We start from the raw sequence: 22,257 nt of genomic DNA on the forward strand, positions 1-22,257 counted from the left end.
CAAGGCGAGCGCGCTACCGCTTGAGCCACATCCCCAGCCCATTATTTTTGTTTTGACTTTAGTTTTAATACTAAATATATGACTGGTTTTTGCACCACATTTACAATATTAGAACATTTCAGCCATGTGTGGTGGTGCATGCCTGCAATAACAGTGATCTAGGGGACTGAGACAAGAGTTTCACAAATTTGAGGCCAGCCTTAGCAACTTAGTGAGATCATTAGCAACTTAGATCCTCAAAATAAAAAGGAGTGGGGATGTAGCTCAGTGGTAAAGTGCCCTTGGATTCAATACCTAATAATGTGAAAACAGACAAAAAAAAAAAAATCAAAAAACCCAGAAAAAACAAAAGCAAACCCTAAAACCAAAACCAAAGCAAACAAGACAATCTTAGAGTATTATGAATTTGTATAATTTTTTATACAAATGTTTAAAAAATGTTTTCTTCTTATTTTTTACCATCTCTTTCTTTCAGTTTGAAGAACTCTATTAGCATTTCTTGTAGGTCTGGTGGAGATATATTCTCTCAGCTTTTGTTTGTTCAGGACTGTCTTTATCCCTCCTTTGTTTCTAAGATAGCTTTGCTGGGCACAGTATTCTTGATTGATAGATTTTTTCCCCCAATAAGTATTGTGAAAATCTCAGACTACTCTATCCTAGCCTAGGAGGTTTCTGCTGAGATGTCAGGTCTGTTGTTGATAACCATTTATATTATTTCTCTTCTCTTGCAGTCTTGAGAATATTCTCTCTATCTCTCACTTTTGAGAGCTTAATTATGAATATGAAATGTCCTAGGTATAGATGCGGTTGAGTTCAATTTGACTGGTTACCTTTGACCTTCCTGTACCTGGATATTTGTATGTTTCTGTAGGTTTGGGAAGTTTTCTGTTATTTCTTCAAATAAGTTTTTACTATTTTTTTTTTAATATTCTAGGGCTTTCTTGAACTCCAGAAAGCTGAATATTTGCTCTTTTGATACTGTTTCAAGTTCCTACCTTTCTTTTTCAATCTTCTTCATTCTTTCTTTGTTCTCTTCCAACTGTGCATTTCTTTTTTAAATAAAATGTTTTTTATTTTTGCTAACTATGCATTTTTAAATAGCCTGGCTTTCAGCTCACTAATTCTTTCTTCTATATTATCTATCATGATAGTTGATGCTTTCTAACATATTTTAAATTTTTCTGAGTATACTTTTCATCTCAATAATTTGATTTTTAAAAATGTTTCATCTTTTTTGTTAAGTGCCTTTGTTAGGGGTACAATATTGAAGAATTTCTGTGTGTTTTCTTTAAGTGCATTGAGTTTCCTTAAAATAGCTCTTTTAAATTTTCTGAGAGTTCGCTCATACTGAATACTACCTGGTTATTTTCTGTCATCTTATTTTAAATATTAGGTGAGGTCATGGTTTCCTGAAAGCTCTTGATGATTCTTGGCATGTGATATCATCTGGACATCGAAGAATTAGGTATTTATTCCAATCTTTCTAATCTGACTTTGTTTGATCCTATCTTTCCAGAAAACCTAAGTAGGCTAGTTGTTTTTCTGTAAGCCTGTAGTTACCTCCACTATTTCAGCATTGGATGGTGCCCAAGCTCACATTTGCCAGGAGTAGCTATTGGTATGCCGTCACTATTTTTGCATTATAGAGCAATGTAAGCCTGGGTTTGTTCCAGATACACTGTTGAGGTATTGTTCAGAAAGAAATAGGAGAGTGCCTTGAAAGAGTAATCTGCACCTATAAACCTCTTCCTGGAGACAGGGTAGGCCCAGATACCTTTTCCACAGTTACTTCCCTATGGTCAGGAAGAATTCTGCCTGGCTTTGGGCAGAACCTTTGTGGATGAACCAACCTTAGTTCCTGTGTCATACCTGTTGCCACCAATGCCATCAAGCTGTGTCATACTTGTAGACCACAGCCTACCAAGACTACCAAGGGACTGCCTTCACCATTCAAGTCTCCATTGTTGAGGTGGACTCATGGCCCAAGACTGCTTCAATCAGCCATAGGTGATGCTACCTGGAATAGAAATCTGATTTACTGGGGCCATGTGTCTTCCCCTGGCAAAGGATCACTTTCAGAGGCTCCATTTATAGGTAGAACTGAGAATGCAGGCTATTAGGTTTTGCTTAGTATTTGATTTCACCAACCAAGCATTAAGGTCCAGGGTAAAGTCTTGTGCTTACTATCCTTTCCTGTCCCCAGCAAATAGGGTTTTGTACCACATTATGTTGCCTGAGGTTGGGATAGTGTCAGTAAAGGCAGTCCCTTGGCCACCTAGGCCTCCCTACAACCCACAATAAGATGGGTTGTACCTTAGCCTTATGGTGCAAAGATCTATACAGTTTCAGAGGGCAGTAGGACCAGCACTGCAGCTCTTGGTGATAAAAGCCAATACAGGAGTCTATCCCACCCAGCTTGGGTCTCTTTTTGATGGTAGAGCAGTTCTAGAACCCCATCTGGGAACATTGGCCTTGAGAAAGCTGTGCTGCACAAGATTGAAGGATGGGTGATAGAGACAGTTCTTTTATCACCAAGGCTAATGCTAAGCTGTGTCACACCTGAGTCTCACAGTTGCAGGGATCTACATAGAGTTGGGAGAGGGCAGGTGTGCCCCAGGCCCACTTCAAGGCTGGAAATGATGCAGTTTGATACATAAATCTGTCCCAATTTGTGCACAGGTCTCCACAGGACCTTCAATTTTGACCAAGTGCTTTTTTTTTTTTTTTTCAGGGAGCCTGGCACTGGATTCCAAGACAAAAACACTGTTAGCTTTTCATCCTTGCTCCCCAGAGTTTGAAATCTTGCTCCCAGCTCTGCAGTTGGAGGTTGGAGGAGGGATGTAGCAGCAGTCAGCCTCCTCACCTAAAGTAGTTATAGTGGCTCATGTCATAGCTATTGATCTGGTGGTAGGGGTCATGGGGATCTGGCCAGTCCTTGGTTTCACTATGGAAGTCCTGGAACTGTGCTTCAAGTCTAAGGCATGGACTTAATTCTCCCACCCTGAATCAGGAGGCATCTCTTTCCATTTTGAACTCTTTGGAGTTGGGGGAGGGTTGGCACAGGCTCCCTGGGATTCTTTCCTGCCTGCCTTTTTCAATAGGTGTTTTTTTGTTTGTTTGTTTGTTTGTTATGGTATGGTATCCAATTTCCTTAGCTCCTATGAAGGTACTTTCATGTGTGACTAGCTGTTTAACTTAGTATGTTTATGGGGAGACAATCCTAAATGATCTTACCCAACCACATCTGCCTCCAGAGCACATTCATTTTTTTATATTTCCAACTTTATTAGGTAAAAAATAACTATATAATGTCTTCCTTCATCTATTATTGGCTAATTGAGTTTTTTTTTTTAAGGGATTCAGCTTGAAATTTTCCTCACTGCTATAAGGTGACATATGAACAGAGATATGAATGAAGTAAAGGAGCAAGCTCTGGATATCTAAGGAAAGAGTGTTTTAGGCAGAATAGCAAGTATAAGGGCTCTGATATATGAGAATTCCTGGGATATTTGAGAAAGAACAGAAATCACTATGGTTGGAATAGGTTGGTCAAGAGGACAGGTATAAGAGCTGAGGCCAGAGAGAGAGTTTTGTTTTGTTGGGACAGGGAGTCACTGAAGGGTTTGAGTTGAGGAATGATATAATCTGATTTATGACTTAAAAAGGTATTTCTGTCTGCTGTGTTTAAAAAAGAATGTGGGAGAGGCAAGGAGGGAGTGAGGAAATGCTGATGAGTGATATTGGCCAAATTATATTGTTATATTGTGTGCATGTACACATATGTAACAATAAGTCCCATCAATATGTACAACTGTAATGCACCATAAAAATGTGGAAAAAATTCAAAAAATCCATTTTGCCAAAAAATAGTATGTATAAAGCAAAAATTTAAGGAACTATAACACATTCCTTATTAATAATAGAAAGCTAATACAATTCTCTCAGAGTTCAATGATCAATATAGACCTGAAATGTCAAGGCTGTAGACGAATTGAATCACACAATAAATTGTGTTGGTCCAATAGATAATAGGTAGAATTTTGTTCTACAGAGCATAATACACATTATTGTCATGTGTAGAGAGAAGAATCATTAAAAAAAAAAAAAAGAATACGGGATGGCAAAGGTGACAGCATGTAGACTAGTGGGAGATTATTGCAGTAGTGTAGGGGGCAGATGTTGGTGGCTTTGACCAGTGTGGGAATACTGGAGGTGGTGAGGAGTGATGTGACTTTTGCATATAATTTGATGTTAAAGTGCACAGGATTACTGATGGATTAGATTGTGGAATTAGAAGACAAGAATGAATGATGATTCCAAGAATTTGGACCTGAATGATTGGAAAGATGGGCTAAACATTGCAGGAGAAGCAGATTGAGGGTAATAGATAAGATCAGGAATTCAGTTTTGGTAAGTTTGCGCTCTGTCACATCCAAAAGGAGATGTTGCTTAGAGGTCTAGTGAAGAAAGTGTTTTCAGGAGTGCAATAGCATCAGATACTAATGATGAGTCATGAGAGATGACCGAGGATTGACCTTCGGATTTGTTAAAATGGAGATTAAAGGTGACATTGACAAGTGTTGTTTTAGTGAAGTTACAGGAAAGCCTGATTAGAGTGATATCAAAACAGAATGAAAGGAAGTGGGGGATAGTAATTACTTCATATAGTTCTGCTAACAAAGGGGAACAGAGAAATGGGGACTGTAGTTGAAAAGAAATGATGAGTCAAGGAACATTTTAAAAGTTACTATTATTTCAGTTTATTTTTATGCTAATGGAAATAATTGAATGGAAAGAAAAAGGATTGATAATGAAACAAGGTCTTTGAGTAGGTAAGAGGCTAGATACCTTCTCAAGCACAGGAGCTGGCTTTTTTTTTTCTTAATAACTTGGTGGGATTTTTATTGTGAGAAGTCCAGTTTGAAAGAGACACCAGCGAACACTTTTCTAGTGTAAGACCAAATTTTAAAGGAATTGTGTGATCTAATACTCCCAAATTGGAAAATTAGGTCTGCGATTGCCTAAACCCACAGGTAAACCCCAGTATCCTTAGTTATACTAACAGGATATAGGCTTCCAGGGCAGGGTATCCTCCAGAAAGGGTCATGGAGAAAATGGTCATGGAGAAAAATGGACAAGGGAGATTTCCTCAGTGTGTAAAAATTGGGACATCCATAGTGATTGACCAAGAAATTCACCCTGTGGTGAATTTTTAAAAATTATTCCCATGTAAGGAGCTGGCTTTTGATAGAAGCACAAATATTTGATCCACAGTAACAGAAGGGAAGATGGCATATATGGATACACTTCTGGGTTAAATCTGCAGATGCTGTGTTAGGAGCTTGTGGAAGTTGTCTTCTGATTTTCTACAAAATAGGAAGTAATATCATCAGCTGAGAAAGGCTCTGGGAAAAAAGAATGGGAAGGTTTAGGAAAAAGGAATGTTTTACATAGAAATATACTGTTTAGTAAATATGAACTATTGCTATAATTGGTACTTAGTCTGTTTTTTAAAATGTCAAGTTGTACGGGATAGAAGGCTTTTAAAGTTCAAAGACAATCATCATCTACTACATGCAAAGACAGTGTTGCTCTGGTAATTTTTTTTAAGGATATTTTTCTTTCATGAGAGATATAGACATCTATTCAAGAAGTCTTACTATAACATGGTGTACATTAAGAATGCCTGCTATATTTGTGTGTACAAACTGGTTTTGAAAAAGAGGAGATAGAGATTCATTTTAACCATCAAAGATGATTTTATAGATGAGAGAGCATTTGAATGAGGTCTGGATTAAGGGAAGGTAGGTGTTCAGTTGACTTATCAATTGCTTTCTATATACTAGACATGGGGCTAAGCATTGTGCACACATTGTTGTAATTAATTCTAATACCTGTAGGAAGGTGAAGCTTAAAGAGGTTAAGTAATTTGATAAAAGTCAAACCTACTGGTAAGTAGGTTTCAGACTCAGATCTAGCTGACAACAACCCCTTTTTAATATAGAACAATGGTTGTTGGGAGAAAGAGTGCTATTGAAGAGAATACTCCAGTACAAGGAGTTAATAGGAGCAAAGAAAAGCACAGATGTGAGAAAACGTAGAGAAAGTGTGCATGTGTGTGTGTGTGTGTGTGTGTACACGCGCGCACATGCACATTGGGAAAAGATGGAACATACAGTGGAAGATAAAGCTGAAATATAGGCTGTAAGCGGATCATAGAAGGGAGGTTTCAAATGTCATGTTAAATAATCTGGACATTATGTTGCAGGAAGTCATCAATTTTGAGATAGTTTTTCTCTACAAGAGAATCATATCTACTATGGAGCATCTGGCCAGTATTATAACTCTTTGTTTTGTTTTACAGTTGTAGATTCTTTCGCAAGACAAGACAATAGCAAATAAAAGTGGGCGATTGACATTAAATGTCAAATGTAGTTATCAATTTCATATAATAGTGTATGAATATGTAATTATTTTATTGAATTATTTTGTGTCATGAAATTAGGAACACCGGTATAAAGTAGATTAATGTTAGCTTACTATTTTTATAAGGCCATATGTCAGAAATTAAAATTATGTTTTTCAGATACTGACCGAGCCTTATCATTATTGGAAGAATACTGCAAAAAATTAAGAAAACCAGAGGAGCAGCTGTTGAAAAATGCTGTTAAAAAGGTGATGAGTATATTTAAGAGCAGCTTATTCCAAGCTTTGCTAGGTATGTATTATAAAAATTATTCATCTTAATGGTCAGAATTGGGCTTAATAGTTGGAATAATGAGGTCACAGAGTCTGATGTTAACCAAATTTCAAATGGGGATGATTTTCCTAAATACTGGAAGGGAAGATTTGTTTGCTTGTTTTTTTTTTCTTATTTAATGTTTACCTAAAACTTGTTATAAAATGTAAGGGATAGGTGATTGCAAAACATAAATATTGACCCAGCAACTCAGGAGGCTGAGGCAAGAGGACGATTTGAGGCCAGCCTTAGCAACTTTGATCCTTAGAAACTTAGAGAGATTCTGCCCCAAATAAAAAATAAAAAGAACTGGGGACATAGTTCAGTGGTAATGCACCCATGAATTTGATCCCCAGTAGGAACAACAAAATAATTATATGTATATATTTATACATATTTCAAATGAAGATTTGGAAATAAAAATTTTACAGATTAAAAACCCTGAGTGTTTTATTGCAAAAAGTTGAGGACAGCAAATGCTTAAGAAAGAAATTGACTTCCTTAAGGAAAGGGATTATCTAATACAAAAATACATTGTGGTCAGTTAGAATCAAAATTTTGCTCTCTTCTTGGAACAAAAATTAAAAGAAACTCTCTTTATCTTTCTTGCTTTTCTAAGGAAAGTTTATGATATGAGATTGAAAAATTTATTGATGAAAATTGCAGTGTCTTGAGATTCTTATCAGTTCATCATGAACCCAATCAAATGATGTTTAACCTTAGGTTTACTCTTTTATTTTTTAAATATTATGAAGAAAATAGAGATATGGTTTATTTATGTATGTCTTTATTCACAGATCTTTTGAACTTATGCAAACAGATAGGTTTAATTTCTTTATGATATTGTAAGAGAGAAAATAAATAAGCAAAAGACAAATGCCTCTCCCAACAAAAACAATTAATTAAACAATTAAAAAATTTCATTCAGCATAGTACATTTTATTTTATTTTATTATTTACTTTTCTTTGCAATGTTGGGAATTGAACCTAGGGCTTTGTGTATGCTAGGTAACAGCCCAGGACATTTTAAAGAAATGACTGACTGTAGTAGACATTTTTATTACTTTTACAAAGTAATAGTTATTGATATAAAATCTAAAAATAGGAATTTATGAGACTTAATCTTGAAAATAGTTTATTTTTACTATAAATATATATACTTTTGATAAAACCTCCACTTTATAGTATGATTATAATTTTAAAAATCATTATATTAAAAAATTAAAATCAGTTTATAAATAGAAATAGAAGTAAAAAGCTTTACAGGGTTATTTTGCCTGTGGGTTAATTTCTTTAAAATATTCTATTTTGGCTGACAAGAATTAATGACACAAATAACTATAATCATTTTAGCTAGTATTAAGTGAAAACAACTCTAAATGGAGTCTTGCAGAATTTAAATAAACATTTGTCTTTAGAGAACAGTATTTTAGAGAACATTTTTAAACCACAAATTTCTCAATTAGAAATTAATAGCATCATGGAATTGATAATTAGTAAAGGCCATTAACAGGCAATGTGTCTAAATAGGTTCATAAAATATGTTTAGTTAAGAGTGGCTACATCTTTTGAGAGCTTGAGCTTTTGAGAACTTTATTTAGGAACAGCAACTCCTGATTTGCTGGACTAATATTTATATTTATGATATTTTTTTATCATGTAACCATTTAATAACACCATTACATAGGGAATAAAAAGATAAATGAGTGATAAAGAATTGCATTTTGCCATTATTTTGACTGAATGATAAGTACCTTGGCTTAAAGTCTATAGTGTAGTTTGAATTTTTCTAATAAAATGAGAGACAATATAATCTGTAAAAAGCTGTTATGTAAGTAATCCCAATACCCAGCTTGGGATGGATAGATTTGCTTTAGCTGGTCTTTTAAAGTCATTTGGGGATAAAGCAGAGTGCAAAGAATAGAGCACTATACATCAAAACATAATTTTCTATTGAATTCTGTGTGGGTAGCTAAATACTGTTTACTAATTTATTATTATTGAATGTTTGAGCGCTCTCACCGTACATTTTCTTTAAAGACTTTAAAGAAAAGCTATATAATCATGTGTATCCTGAAAAAGATTCATATCTTTATAAAAGCATAAGGAGTGAGCCACAAGACAAATAGGGTGTTTTTTTTTTATCGTCTATTGTTTGCTTTTTGTTTGAACCAACACCCTCCTTTTTTTTTTTTTTTTTTTTTGGTTACAAGTAATGGAAGATACTGGCTCTACCCATTGACTGGTATCTAGATAAGCAGTACAGTGAAAAAATACCTTGAATAAATTTCAACTAACTGCTTAAATAGAGGTAATCATAATACAGATTATAATTACTATGTGTAGTAATCATAGTAAAACGAAGCACTATTAATTACTACAGCATGTGTTATAATATTTACATGTGACCAGAAAAACCAAACTCTTTCTCTACAGACAAAAAGAATACTTTTAAGAATAAATATTATCCCCCTTTTGTAGTCCTTTAAAACCAAAGACAAAAAACCAAAAAGCTAGTGTGTCTTAGGTGGTATAATCTTCGAGGACTAGAAATTTTTCTACATAACTGTGATCAGTATTATAGTGCGTCAAAGCATTCTATAAATGAGTTCTTTGATAACATAGCAAAGATATTATGCTTTTTTCAATTTTAAAATATAATTTTATCTGATTATAAAAGGTATATATATATTTATTTTGTATTTTTTAAAATGAAGAAAATGAAAGAATATGAAACTCAATGTTAAAATATTTTTTAAATGGTAAATAGGATCTCTGATTAACATGGAGAATGATGAATTGTTTAACTTACTTCGTTCTTCTAAAATTTTCATGTTATTTATTTTGATTTTCCACCTACCAATAACTGACACTGAAAAAGACACAATGAAAATCAATGATTTTCACTAGTGTACAAAACAAACAAGTATCTGAGCAGTATGCTAGAAACTACACATTTAGATGTTAGGCTTAGGGTGACATCTTGTGGTACTACTAAGGAAAAAATTTATCCAATGGATAATTACAGTTTTATGATAATTGCAATATCAACAATTTCCAGAGACTGAATATGAGTGAATTGGAACTCCACAGTGTTTTACAAATTAGTTTGAGTCACTCTAGTTAAGACTAGCTAAAACATTCAGATTTTCAAGGTACTTTATTAGGTTATTTTTTCTTTAGGTGATGAGAAAGCAAGTTGGAACTTTTTTAAAAAAATTCTTTTGATACTTGTCTTTTAGATCATCTTTGAAAATTTAAAGATCTGTTTTAACAACATAATTTTTTGTGAAAACCATTTTAATATAATGAGTCAGTTCATTTTCAGATATCTAACATAAATGTTTTTGTAACTTACTGAAAATTATGCATTTTTTAGTCATTACTTAAACAAATATTGAAATAATCACATACATATTTCATAGATTTTAATCCTTTCTGAAACCTTATTAGTCTCATTTAATTAATTTATTCCTTTGTTTCACTACCTTGTTTGAAGGGGAATTCTTTTAAAAGACTTAGAACAGGCAGTAAAACTATACTTTCTTTAAACCTCTACTAATAGTAACATTTCAGAGAAGTGCTTATCTTGTTTTATGCAGGCTTTTGAGACTTACATGTCAGATTTTGTGTTAGAATAGGATACTTTTTATTTTCATAAGGTTTAATAGAGAATCCTATGGATATTTGAGATTACTGGCAGTAGTGATGATATAGTAGATGAGCTACATATTGATCTATCATCTCCTTGTTGAAGGTGTCTACCACATCCTACATACTAGAAGCTTTAATTAGCCCTTTCATTATTTCTCAGAGACTTTCTCTCTCTCTCTCTCTCTCTCTCTGTGTGTGTGTGTGTGTGTGTGTGTGTGTGTGTGTGTAGGATTGAACCTATGACCTTGCTAGGACCTTGTGCATGTCAGGCAAGCACTCTACCACTGAGCACTGTCTCTGGTCCTCTCATAGCCTTTTATTAATATTACTATAAGATACTTACCATTTCACTTTCTGAGAAATTGAATATATTTGTGTTCCCTTAATTAAGTCTGAAGTTGAAAGTAGAAGTTATAGCTAATTAATTTTAAACCCTCAGTATATGGACCTTTAACAATAGACCTTCAATATTTTTTAATTTATTTACTCAACAATTATTTTAAAAATACTTCCTATGTGTTAGACATTGTGTTAGCAGTAGCTAAAACATTCATATTTTCAAGGTACTATATTAGGTTATTAGGAATACATTAGTCAACTATGGAGGACAGTGCTTACCCTTATGAGCAAGTGGAGGAAATCAAATAGGGGGAAAGAACCATTAAAAACAATTAATTAATTAAGTATAGTGATAGTAAAGGCACAAAATAAATGTGTTAGAGTTTTATCACTTTTAGTTTGAGTTAAGTAAAAACACATTTTCCCATTATAGTAATTCTAATGTCATATATTTATTTAAAAATAATGTTTGAAAACATCATGGCTATTTTGGTTTTAGCTATTAATATATACTTTTTGTCACATGATCATAAGGAAATCAAGGAATTTTACAGTAATATGATTTTGGAACAACTTGGCTCTAAACTTCTAAAATAGAGATTATTAAAGGTGGTTCTTTGACTATCAGTACCAGACACCTGTGAACTTTTGATTAGCATTCTAAAACTCTTGGGTCTCATCCTAGATATACTGAATGAGAAACTCTGGAAGTCAGGTTCAGCAATGTCTTAATAACTCTTCTTAGGGCTGGGGTTGTAGTTCAGTGGTAGAGCGCTTGCCTTGCACATGTGAAGCACTGGGTTTGGTCCTCAGCACTACATAACCATAAATAAATGAAATAATGGTATTGTGTCCATCTATAACTAAAAAAATTCTTAAAAAAAACTCTTCTTGGTGATTCTGAGGCATTCATAAATTTAAGAACATGTGTCAAGGAAGATAATGTAATATTTGAATGTTATTAATGAATTTGAAGAATATGACAGTGGCATTTCTTCATTCTTAGGTTTTATAAGAATGTCTTTGACAAATTAAATGAAACATTATTATTCTGGGACATATCTTGAGTACTTTGAAAATTCATAAGTACCTAAATATCATTATGGCATCCAATTTTTCTTTAAAAAATAATCTAAAGTAGTAAATGGGCAAAATAACTAAACAAATACTTCTCAAAAGAAGAAATACATATGCCCAACAAATACATGAAAAGAATTTCAATATCCCTAGCAATTAGGGAAATGTAAATCAAAATTTCATTGACACTTCATCTACTCTAGTCAGAATGGCAATTATCAAGAATACAAATAGTAATAAACACTGGCGAGAATGTTGGAGGAATTGTACACTCATACACTTTTGGTGGGACTACAAATTAGTACAACCACTTTGGAAAGCAATATGGGGATTCCTCAAAAAAACTAGGAATGGAACCACCATATTATCCAACTGTCCCAATCCTTTGTATTTATCCAAAAAGAACTAAAATCAGCATACTATAGTGATATGGTCACATCAATATTTATAGCAGCACAACTCACAATAGCCAAATTATAGAACCAGCCCAGGTGCCCACCAACAGATGAATGGATTAAAAAATGTGATATGTATACACAATGGAGTATTACTCAGCCATAAAGAAGAATGAAATTATGGCATTTGCTGGTAAATGGATGGAACTGGAGACCATCATTCTAAGTGAAATAAGCCACATCCAGAAAGTCAAAGGTCAAATGTTTTCTTTCATATGTAGAAGATAGATCAAAATAAGGGGAAAAAAAGTGTGTGTATGGGGGTGAATCCTGTGAAAATAGAGGGGAGATCAGTGGAATAGAAGAGGAGAATTGAGGGGGAAGGAAGTGGAGACAGCAAAAGGGAAGAATGGTAGAATGAAACTGACCAAATTATACTATGTGTGCTTATGCATATACCACAGTGAATTTCACCTTTATAGCTCTAAAGCACAGATTAAAAATACTATAAACAATATGGGCTGGGTTGTAGCTCAGTGGTAGAGCTCTTGCCTAGCATGTGTGAGGCACTGGGTTCGATTCTCAGTACCACGTATAAATAAATAAAAATAAAGTTCTATCAACAACTAAAAAAAATTAAATAAAAAAAATAGAAGGAAGACCAATAGAGCAGAGGCAGAGGAGCAGGAGCCAGGGGCAGGGGGCGGGGAGCGGAAGAGAAAGTACTGGCAACTGGAGTGGAGCAAATGATATTCTATGCTTGTATGATTATGTTAAGTGAATCACATTATTATATATAACTATAATGCACTAATAAAAAACATGGGAAAATACAATAGTATATCTGAAACATTTAAGTGATTTTTCCCACCTTTGAATACTTAGTGATAGTATCTACCTGTACTGCTTTTGATAGAGAACAGCAATGCTACATTGAGATCCTGATATTGGGTTATTTAAAAGAAGCATATACATTTAGGGAATTCTTGTGGCCATTCACAATCTCAAAGCACATGCTGTACTGAAACAAAGAAATTACTTGGTATGGACCTTCAAAAAAGTCTTAACTGTTTAAAAACATTAAATGTTAAAATCTTAGATGCTTAAGGAGAAATTGACAATTAAAGTCAGTTAAAAATGTAACATTCACTTACATGTAAAAAAGTTCAAGACAGCATATAATCTAGATTTATACTCTGTACATGCTGTAGGAGTTCAGAGAATCATGGGTTATTATAGATTAGTATTACAATGGGAACTTTTATGTAAAATGTAAATTTAAACAATCTTGTCACTGATTGGATTTGTGTTACAAGAGAAGAAATGTTCCCATCCATTCACACATTAGTTCACTTACTAGATATTTTTTGAATACTGTATCAAGCAATGTGATGCATACTTGGGAGACAAACATTAAATAGCATTGAATACATGATTGTGGTGAGTACTATAAAAGAGAAGCAGAGGGTACTATGAGTTAGAGGCTTAAGTTTAGCAGTAAATCAGGGAAAGCTTTATAAGAAAGTGGTATTTGAAGTAGTGAAAATCATAAAAATTCATAAATATGCAAAGGAGAGTCAGCAAATGGATCTGACTGGAACAGGGGTTCAAGAAGCTCTTGATATTTATAGTTTTAAAATGTCCTCTAGGAGCTGGAGATGGCATCTAATACATTACAGTCTTAAGTTTGAAAGTAAACTTGAGAATTAAGAGGAGTAAGCATAAAGCATGACTCAAACAATTCTTGTAATTTCCTTTGTTAAACTACCATATTTAAATGTGCTTAGTTGTTTGTTTTATGTCAGGCAGGAGCAAGTATTTCTTAAATTTGATAATGTGGGTTGGATGCCATGAATTGGACTAGATCATTCTTGGCCCTGGACTTTGTATATTACTGCAAGATTTATGTCACCAGATGGCACTATTTAACTAAATTTATGTGCTTTGGATGTTTATAAGGCGGTTGTTTCTAAGTAAAGGATGCTTTATTTGTGCGATAGTAGAAATAGGAAAAATAAATGTATTTTCATGGCATATGAGATTACACAGTAAGAAGGTGAAATCAAAAGGTTTTTGGGGAACATGAAAGGATCTGGTGATTTCTGCTCAGTATGTAATAAATGAAAATTTGGGATGATCAATAAAACTAATATGTGGCAGCTAGGAAAACGTAGAACACAATAGATTTCCCATCTAGGTTTTCCTATAGCAAACATGCTAATCTTACTAATATTAAGGTGTTGAATCTTTCAGTTCTTCAACAATTTTTAGGGAGTTTATATGCATAATAACAAAAATATAAAGAAGATTTAATAGATTATTTTAGGAATAGTCCCTTTAAAATGTCCTCAAATAGGTTGGTAATAATATGTAAAAAATTGTTAATAGACTAAATGTTCTATTGAACTATATAATAAAATTAATGAAGATATCTTCTTGGTATAAGCAGCTACCTGAAGGAAATCCATATTTATCATTTGGTTAAATACTTCTTTACTACTTATCCTACCTTTAAGCAGAATCAATCCCTTTCTCCCTAATGTGCCTATAGTATTTGCTCACATTCCTGGAGTAGCACCTATTGTGTTGCCCTATTGTTAGATGATCACACATTGATTTCCCTCAGTTGACTGTGAGCCTCTTGAATTCAGGCCTGGTTCTAATGCAGCCATGTGTAGTATGGAATGTCCTGCTTTACATTTTTTTCATTTGATAAAATATATTTCAGTTCCTACTATATAAGGGGCATTATGTTAGGTCCTGGGGATTTTGTGACAAGAGAGATGTGGAATGTTTTCATGGAGCTTGTGGTCTATTAAGGGTGATAGGAATAAGTAAGTATAATTTTGATGAGAACTTTTTTGGATTAAACAGATCAAATCATGAGGAGTTTCTTGAACTGGTGAAATTCATATATTTATACTGTGTTAACAATATTTAGATAGTTTGTTTATCAAAACCTTCTAGTAGCTTTCTATTAATCTTGGACTGAAATTTAAGCATCTACCTTTAAGATTCTCTATCATCCCTACTTACCTGCTTCTCTTATCTGTTTTATTCCTACCCACTGTACTCCAGCACACCAAATTTATTTTCCTCCCTAAATGCTGTCCCAGGACATTTCACTTGTTTTCCTTTTGTCTAGAGTGCCTTTATACACAGATCTTCAAATCAGGCTTATCTTATTATCTAGGTTTCAAAAGTGCATTTTTACTGCACTCCTTATCTTCCCCCAAGTCATATCTATCCCATTATTCTGTTTTGGTTTTAACACTGAGTATTACTAAACCAAATTTCTCTATGTGTTTACTGGATAACTTTCTCCACTGAAATACAAATTTCCAAAGAATGACCATCTTGCTTTATTTTGTCTTACTTTTGCTGTTCTTTTATATTAACTATGTGCCTTGCACATAATAACCACTAAATAAAATTTTGTTAAGTGAATGGATGGATAATTGAGTTGCAGGCCTGGTACTCTGTTTGATGCTTAAGTTAGACCTATGTGCTCAATTGAAAGGGATTGAAAGCTTAAGCAAATAGGGCTTTATTTAGATTTTTTTTTGTCAATGGACCTTTATTTTATTTTATTTTAATTTATTTTTATGTGGTGCTGAGAATTGAACCCAGTGCCTCATACATGCCAGGCAAGTGCTCTGCCACTGAGCCACAACCCCAGCCCAAGGGCTTTATTTTTATTATATGACATCCAAAGATAGACAGTTACTGGCATTTAGTCAGCATCTCAAGAAAGTACTAGCCAACATCTCTGCAATTATTCTGGTATTCTCTCATGTTTGTTATTTTATTGCCATAACTTGGTTTCTGTAGTCCCAGATACCATATCTAACAAAAGTATATGAAGAAGGGGAATAACAACTTTAGTTGTTGTTCTTTTCTTTTCAAGAAAGCAAACAGCTCTCTAGTGCTATCACCTAGGTCTTATCTCCTTTTCAATACAGATTTTCTTTATATCAGCCTGGCCTGAACTAGGTCACATGGCCACCACTAACTCAAGGCAGACTGAGATATGTCAAAAATGTCATGTTATTTAAACCAACCATGAATCACTGGGATGAGCATATTGTTGCTCCTCACAAGATGGGGGTTCCGTTAGTGTAGAACAAGAGGACAATGGGTGTTGTATAGAAAATTAATGGTATTTATTATGCATATGTTTTATGTAGTCCTCCTCGTCTAGATATTTATTATTAATGCTATTTTATAGACACAAAAACTGAAATTCAAAGACATTATATAATTTGATTAAGATTAGATAATTTTAAGCTCCATGATTAAAGTTGGATGTAGGGAATCTGAACAAGAAATTAGAGAACCACAGAAGGCAAGGCAGAACACTGATTCTGTCAGAGAGCTTATAGAAACTTGATTGAATCTTCTTAAGCAGAAGAAAAAGACCTGAGAGAAAACTATCTTCCATTATGAAAGGGAACTGAAAGTCCAGCTGATTGCATTCCCACCTTTCCAGCCATGTGATATATGATATTAGTTAATTCACTTGGTCTTTCTGGACCTCAATATCTTAATTAATAAAATTAGAGGATTTTCCCTTCTTCTTAACTACATGGTTGTTTATTTATTTAAAAAAATACCTTTGAGTACCTAAAGCTTTACATTTTTAAATTTGTTCTTTTTAGATATACATGATAGTAGAATGTATTTTGACATATTATACATACATGGAGTATAACTTATTCTAATTAGCATCCCATTCTTGTTGAACATGATGTGGAGTTCCAATGGTCATGTATTCATATATAAACACAGGAAAGTTATGGTTGATTCATTCTACTTTCATTATACTTTATTCTTTCCTATTTCCATTCTCCTTCCCTTCCCTTCATTCCCCTTTGCCTAATCCAGTGAACTTCTATTCTTTGTCCCTGCCCCCCACATTGTGTGTCAGCATCCACATATAAGAAAGAACATTTGCCCTTTGTTTTTTTTTTTCTGGGATTGACTTATTTCACCTAGCATGATAGTCTCCAGTTCAATCCATTTACCAGCAAAAGTTATAAATTTATTCCTTTTTATGGCTGCATAATATTCAACTGTGTATATATATCACATTTTCTTTATTCATTTATCTCTTGAAGGGCACCTCGATTGGTTCCATAGCTTAACTATTGTAAATTGAGCTGCTATAAACACTGATGTGGAGGTGTCACTGTAGGAGGCTGATTTTAAGTTCTTTGGGTATAGACTGAAGAGTGGGATAACTGGATCAAATGGTGGTTCCATTCCATGTTTTCTGAGGAATCTCCATACTGTTTTCCATAATGGTTGCACCAATTTGCAGTGCCACCAGCAATGTATGAGTGTACCTTTTCCCCCACATCCTTGCCAACATTTATTGTTGCTCGTATTCTTGATAATTGCCATTCTGACTGGAGTGAGATGAAATCTCAGGGTAGTTTTGATTTGCATTTCTCTAATGTTAGAGATGTTGAACATTTCTTCATGTATTTGTTTATCAATTGTATTTCTTCTGTTAAATGTCTTTTCAGTTCCTTAGCCCATTTATTGATTAGGTTATTCATTTTTTTGGTGTTGAATTTTTTTAGTTCTTTATATATCCTGGAGATTAATGCTCTATCTGAGGTGCATGTGGTAAAGTCTGTAGGCTCTCTCTTCACATTATTGATTGTTTCATTTTCTGTGAAGAAGCTTTTTAGTTTGATACCATCCCATTTATTGTTTCTTGATTTTACTTCTTGCACTTCAGGAATCTTATTGAGGATGTTAGTTAGTAAGCCAACATGATGGAGAGTTGGGCCAACATTTTCTTCTAGTAGGCGAAGGGTCTCTGCTCTAATGCAAAATACTTGATTCACTTTGAGTTGAATTTTATACAGGGTGAGAGATGGGGTTCAATTTCATTCTGCTACCAGAGATTTCCTATTTTTCCCAGTACCACTTGTTGTAGACACCCAATGTATGTTTATGACACCTTTGTTTAGTATAACTGTATTTTTATGGGTTTGTCTTTGTGTTCTCTGTTCTGTACCTTTGGTCTACCTGTTCTTTTTGGTGGCAATATCCATGGTCCTTTATGATTTTCACTTAAGATGGATCCAAATTGAGTTTCTGTTTTCTCTGCTTTTTTCTGATTTTGATTTTCTTGTTACACCTTGTCACATGCTTCCTTAATATGTAGTTTTATCCTTAGCAATCTTTTTACTAAATCAACCATATGGAAAGAATAATGATTTAGGTATGGCACTTTCTTCTTGGTTAGTAGTAATTTTTAAATTGCTTTCCATGAGAAAAAGCAACATCTGTCTTAAAAACACTTTTATTTTAAACAATATAAGAAGAAAAGGGGCAAAATTCCATTGATAAATATATATGTTTTTTTCCTTAGGAAAGTAAAGTCAGAGTCTGGGAGAACAGGAGGAACCTGTGAGTGTGGGTGGGGATGAATGATTTAACTATTCATCTGCTTTGGTAAGGTAAGGTAGTGCAATAAGCACCCTAGGAACAGCATTCTTTTTGAAAGAAGCTATTTAATATCCTCATAATGATCTAAGCTATTATAGTTTATTTTAAAAATTTAAATTTTAAATTTATAGTTTTATTTTTAAAAATTTTAAATTTATAGTTTATTTTTAAAAATTCTGTGGATGGCCATATTTAATGGTCTCATTATCATAGAGTTTTCCCAGATAGATAGAGGCTGCATTTCAAATTCATGATAAGAAAATAAAAAAGTACTTCCCTATATATGATATAGGGAAAGTGAAAGAAAAATTCAGTCTTTTTCATACCTAAGGAATGGATTTGTGAAATAGAAAGGGAGAAGTAGAAAAAGAACAATGTGATCAAGCGAGTGAGAATTGAAGTCATCCCTGGTAAGAGCTGAGCTTCTATCTGCTAGTTTCCTATTAGGGAGTGTTTGGAACTCTACCTGCCTTTTAAGGTACTTGATATTGCTCATCTACACTAGACTACATGTGGTGGTGCAGTGTGGTAATTGTGACCAGGCAAAGGATCTCTGACCTTAACTTTTCCTGAGTCACTTTCAATTATATTATTTTTTAAAATTTTATTTCATTATTCTAATTATACATGAGAGCAGAATGCATTTCAATTCATAGTACATACATAGAGCACAGTTTTTCATTTCTCTTCAGAATAGCTGCCATTATGACTGGAGTGAGTTGATATCTTAGAGTAGTTTTGATTTGCATTGCTAGAGATGATGAGCATTTTTTCATATATTTGTTGATTGATTGTATATCCTCTTCTGAGAAGTGTCTGTTCAGGTCCCTGGCCCATTTATTGATTGGGTTATTTGTGAGGTTTTTGTTTGTTTGTTGTTGTTGTTGTTTGTTTGTTGTTTTTGTTTTTGTGGTGCTTAGCTTTTTAAGTTCTTTATATACCCTAGAGATTAGTGCTCTATCTGATGTGTGAGGGGTAAAAATTTGCTCCCCACATGTAGATTGTTTCTTTTGCTGAGAAGAAACTTTTTATTTTGATTTCAACCCATTTATTCATTCTTAGTTTTAATTCTTGGGCTATAGGAGTCTTATTAAGGAAGTTGTGGCCTAATCCCACATGATGAAGATTAGGGCCTACTTTTTCTTCTATTAGATGCAGAGTCTCTGGTTTAGTTCCTAGGTCCTTGAACCATTTTGAGTTAAGTTTTGGGCATGGTGAGAAATAGGGATTTAATTGTATTTTGTTGCATATGGATTTCCAGTATTCCCAGGACCACTTGTTGAAGATGCTATCTTTTCTCCAGTGCATGTTTTTGGCACCTTTGTCTAATATAAGATAATAGTAATTTTGTGGGTTAGTCTCTGTGTCCTCTATTCTGTATCACTGGTCTACCAGTCTGTTTTGGTGACAATACCATGCTGTTTTTGTTAGTATTGCTCTGTAGTATGGTTTAAGGTCTGGTATAGTGATGCCACCTGCTTTACTCTTCCTGCTAAGCATTGCTTTAACTACTCTGGGTCTCTAATTTTTCCAGATGAATTTCATGATTGATTTTTCTATTTCTATGAGGAATGCCATTGGAATTTTGATTGGAATTGCATTAAATCTGTATAGTGCTTTTGGTAGTATGGTCATTCTGATAATATTAATTCTGCCTATCCGGGAGCAAGGTATATCTTTACATCTTCTAAGGTCTTCTTTTATTTCTCTCTTTAGGGTTCTGTAGTTTTCATTGTACACCTCTTTCATTAGGTTGATTCCGAAGTATCTTTTTTTTTTGAGGTTATTGTGAATGGGGTAGTTTCCTCATTTCCTTCTCAGAGGATTTTATTTATATAATTTCACGAGAAGAACTATTTAAATTATTAGAAAAAGCTACACTTTAAATTGGGTTAGATGGTAACTTTTTCCAGGTAACCACAGGTTTAAGGCTTGTGAAGTGGCCTGAAAAGCCACAGACATAATAAAGAATTGTGTTTTCTTTTTTTTTTTATTGGTTGTTCACAACTTTACAAAGCTCTTGACATATCATACTTCATACATTAGATTGAAGTGGGTTATGAACCCCCAATTTTACCCCAAATGCAGATTGCAGAATCACATCGGTTACACATCCATAATTTTACACACTGCCCTTTTAGTAATTGTTGTATTCTGCTACCTTTCTGTGTTTTCTTTTTTTTAGGAAAACATTCATATTTATTGGTTTATTAATAAGGATACTATAAAGGATACAGATGAACAATCAGATTGAAAAGATGTTGTTCTGGTTTCAGTGTGTCCTCTAAAATTCAAGTGTTGGAAACTTAATCCCTCAATGAGGTAATATCAGAAGGTGGAGCCGAGTGGGAGATACCTGAATCACGGAGGCAGAGAGCCCTCATCTTTCCCAAAGGATTAAGTTGGCTGTCATCAGAGTTTTGCACCTTTTTCTCTCTTGCTTTCCACTTTGCCATCAAGCTAAGGAGCAGCATGAGGCCCTCAGCAGAAGCTGAACATAAGCAGCTGCCTGATCTTGGACTTCCTAGTCTCCAGAACCAGAAGCCAGAGTAGGCCTCTATTTCTTTATAAATGACCCAGTCTTGGGTGTTCTGAACCAGAAAACAAACTAAGACAGAACATAGGATGCAGCACAGGACAAGAGGCATAGAGTGTTCATACCATCTTGGGTACCACCCTCAGGGTGCCTCTGTATGTTCAGCAAACCAGAAGCACCCAAATCCAATGTTTTTAGGTTTCCATGGAGCTTCCTTACATAGATGTATTAATGACATCATTGGCCATTGGTGATCAACTCAATCCTTGAGCTCCTCTCTTCCTTCCAAGAGGGGTGAAGCTGAAATCATGCCTTAGTCTTGCTGGCAAACAAGCCTTCGTCCTGAGTCTATCCAGGGAATACCAGCTACCAACCCTTTCTGCATGCGAGAAAGATACTCTTATTGCTCTGGAGATTCTAAGGGTTTTAGAAGCTGCATCTCAGGAAATGGGGATGAAGATCATATATATGTATGTATATCTTATTTTAAATCACAATATCACATATTTTAACTTAATTCTTTCCTGTCCACATGCCCCTATGGTCAGTTATTTTTCAGAAATCCAAACCTGATACTTCATATAATTCCTTGAATGAATTCAGTATTCCCCACCCAAGAGTTCCCATCAATGGTGTAAAAGGTTCTGTGTGACCTGGCTTCTGTGGCTCCCTCAGCCTCTGCGGGCATTCTTGGTGCCTGTGTGGAATAAGTTTCCCCTCCTTCCCTCACCAGTGGATCCCTTCTTGTTTATCAATACTGTATTAATCAGAATTCCTTTGGTTATTCGGGATAAAAACGCAACTTAAAATAACTTGGGATAAAACAAGAATTTTTCATCAGGATCATGAGTTATCTCATGGACTTCAAGAACAGGAAATACACTTGGGTTTCAGGAGCACTTGGGCAAGGGACTCTTCTTCATTTCCTAGGGCTTCTGTAGCAAAGTACAACTGCTTGGTGGCTTACACAACATATATTTATTTTATCACAGTTCTGAAAGCTAGAAGTCTGAGATTAAGGTGTCAGTGGGACTGGTTTCTTCTAAGGGTCTCTC

The 22,257-nt window shown here is 34.3% G+C and overlaps 1 protein-coding gene across 1 annotated transcript in view; it reads left to right on the forward strand.

The window, feature by feature from the left end:
• The window catches only part of DLG2 (discs large MAGUK scaffold protein 2), a gene marked incomplete at both ends in the record, with an annotated part of 2,048,692 nt that overhangs the window by 29,792 nt on the left and 1,996,643 nt on the right, over window positions 1-22,257 (forward strand). The window contains one exon of the mRNA XM_081281630.1: window positions 6,587-6,718. Within this exon, the coding sequence (XP_081137756.1) occupies window positions 6,587-6,718 (132 nt within the window). The remainder of the gene's footprint in view (window positions 1-6,586; window positions 6,719-22,257) is intronic.

The sequence above is a fragment of the Spermophilus citellus genome (genome assembly GCF_964194105.1).
Source record: "Spermophilus citellus genome assembly, chromosome: 2".
NCBI lineage: Eukaryota > Metazoa > Chordata > Mammalia > Rodentia > Sciuridae > Spermophilus > Spermophilus citellus.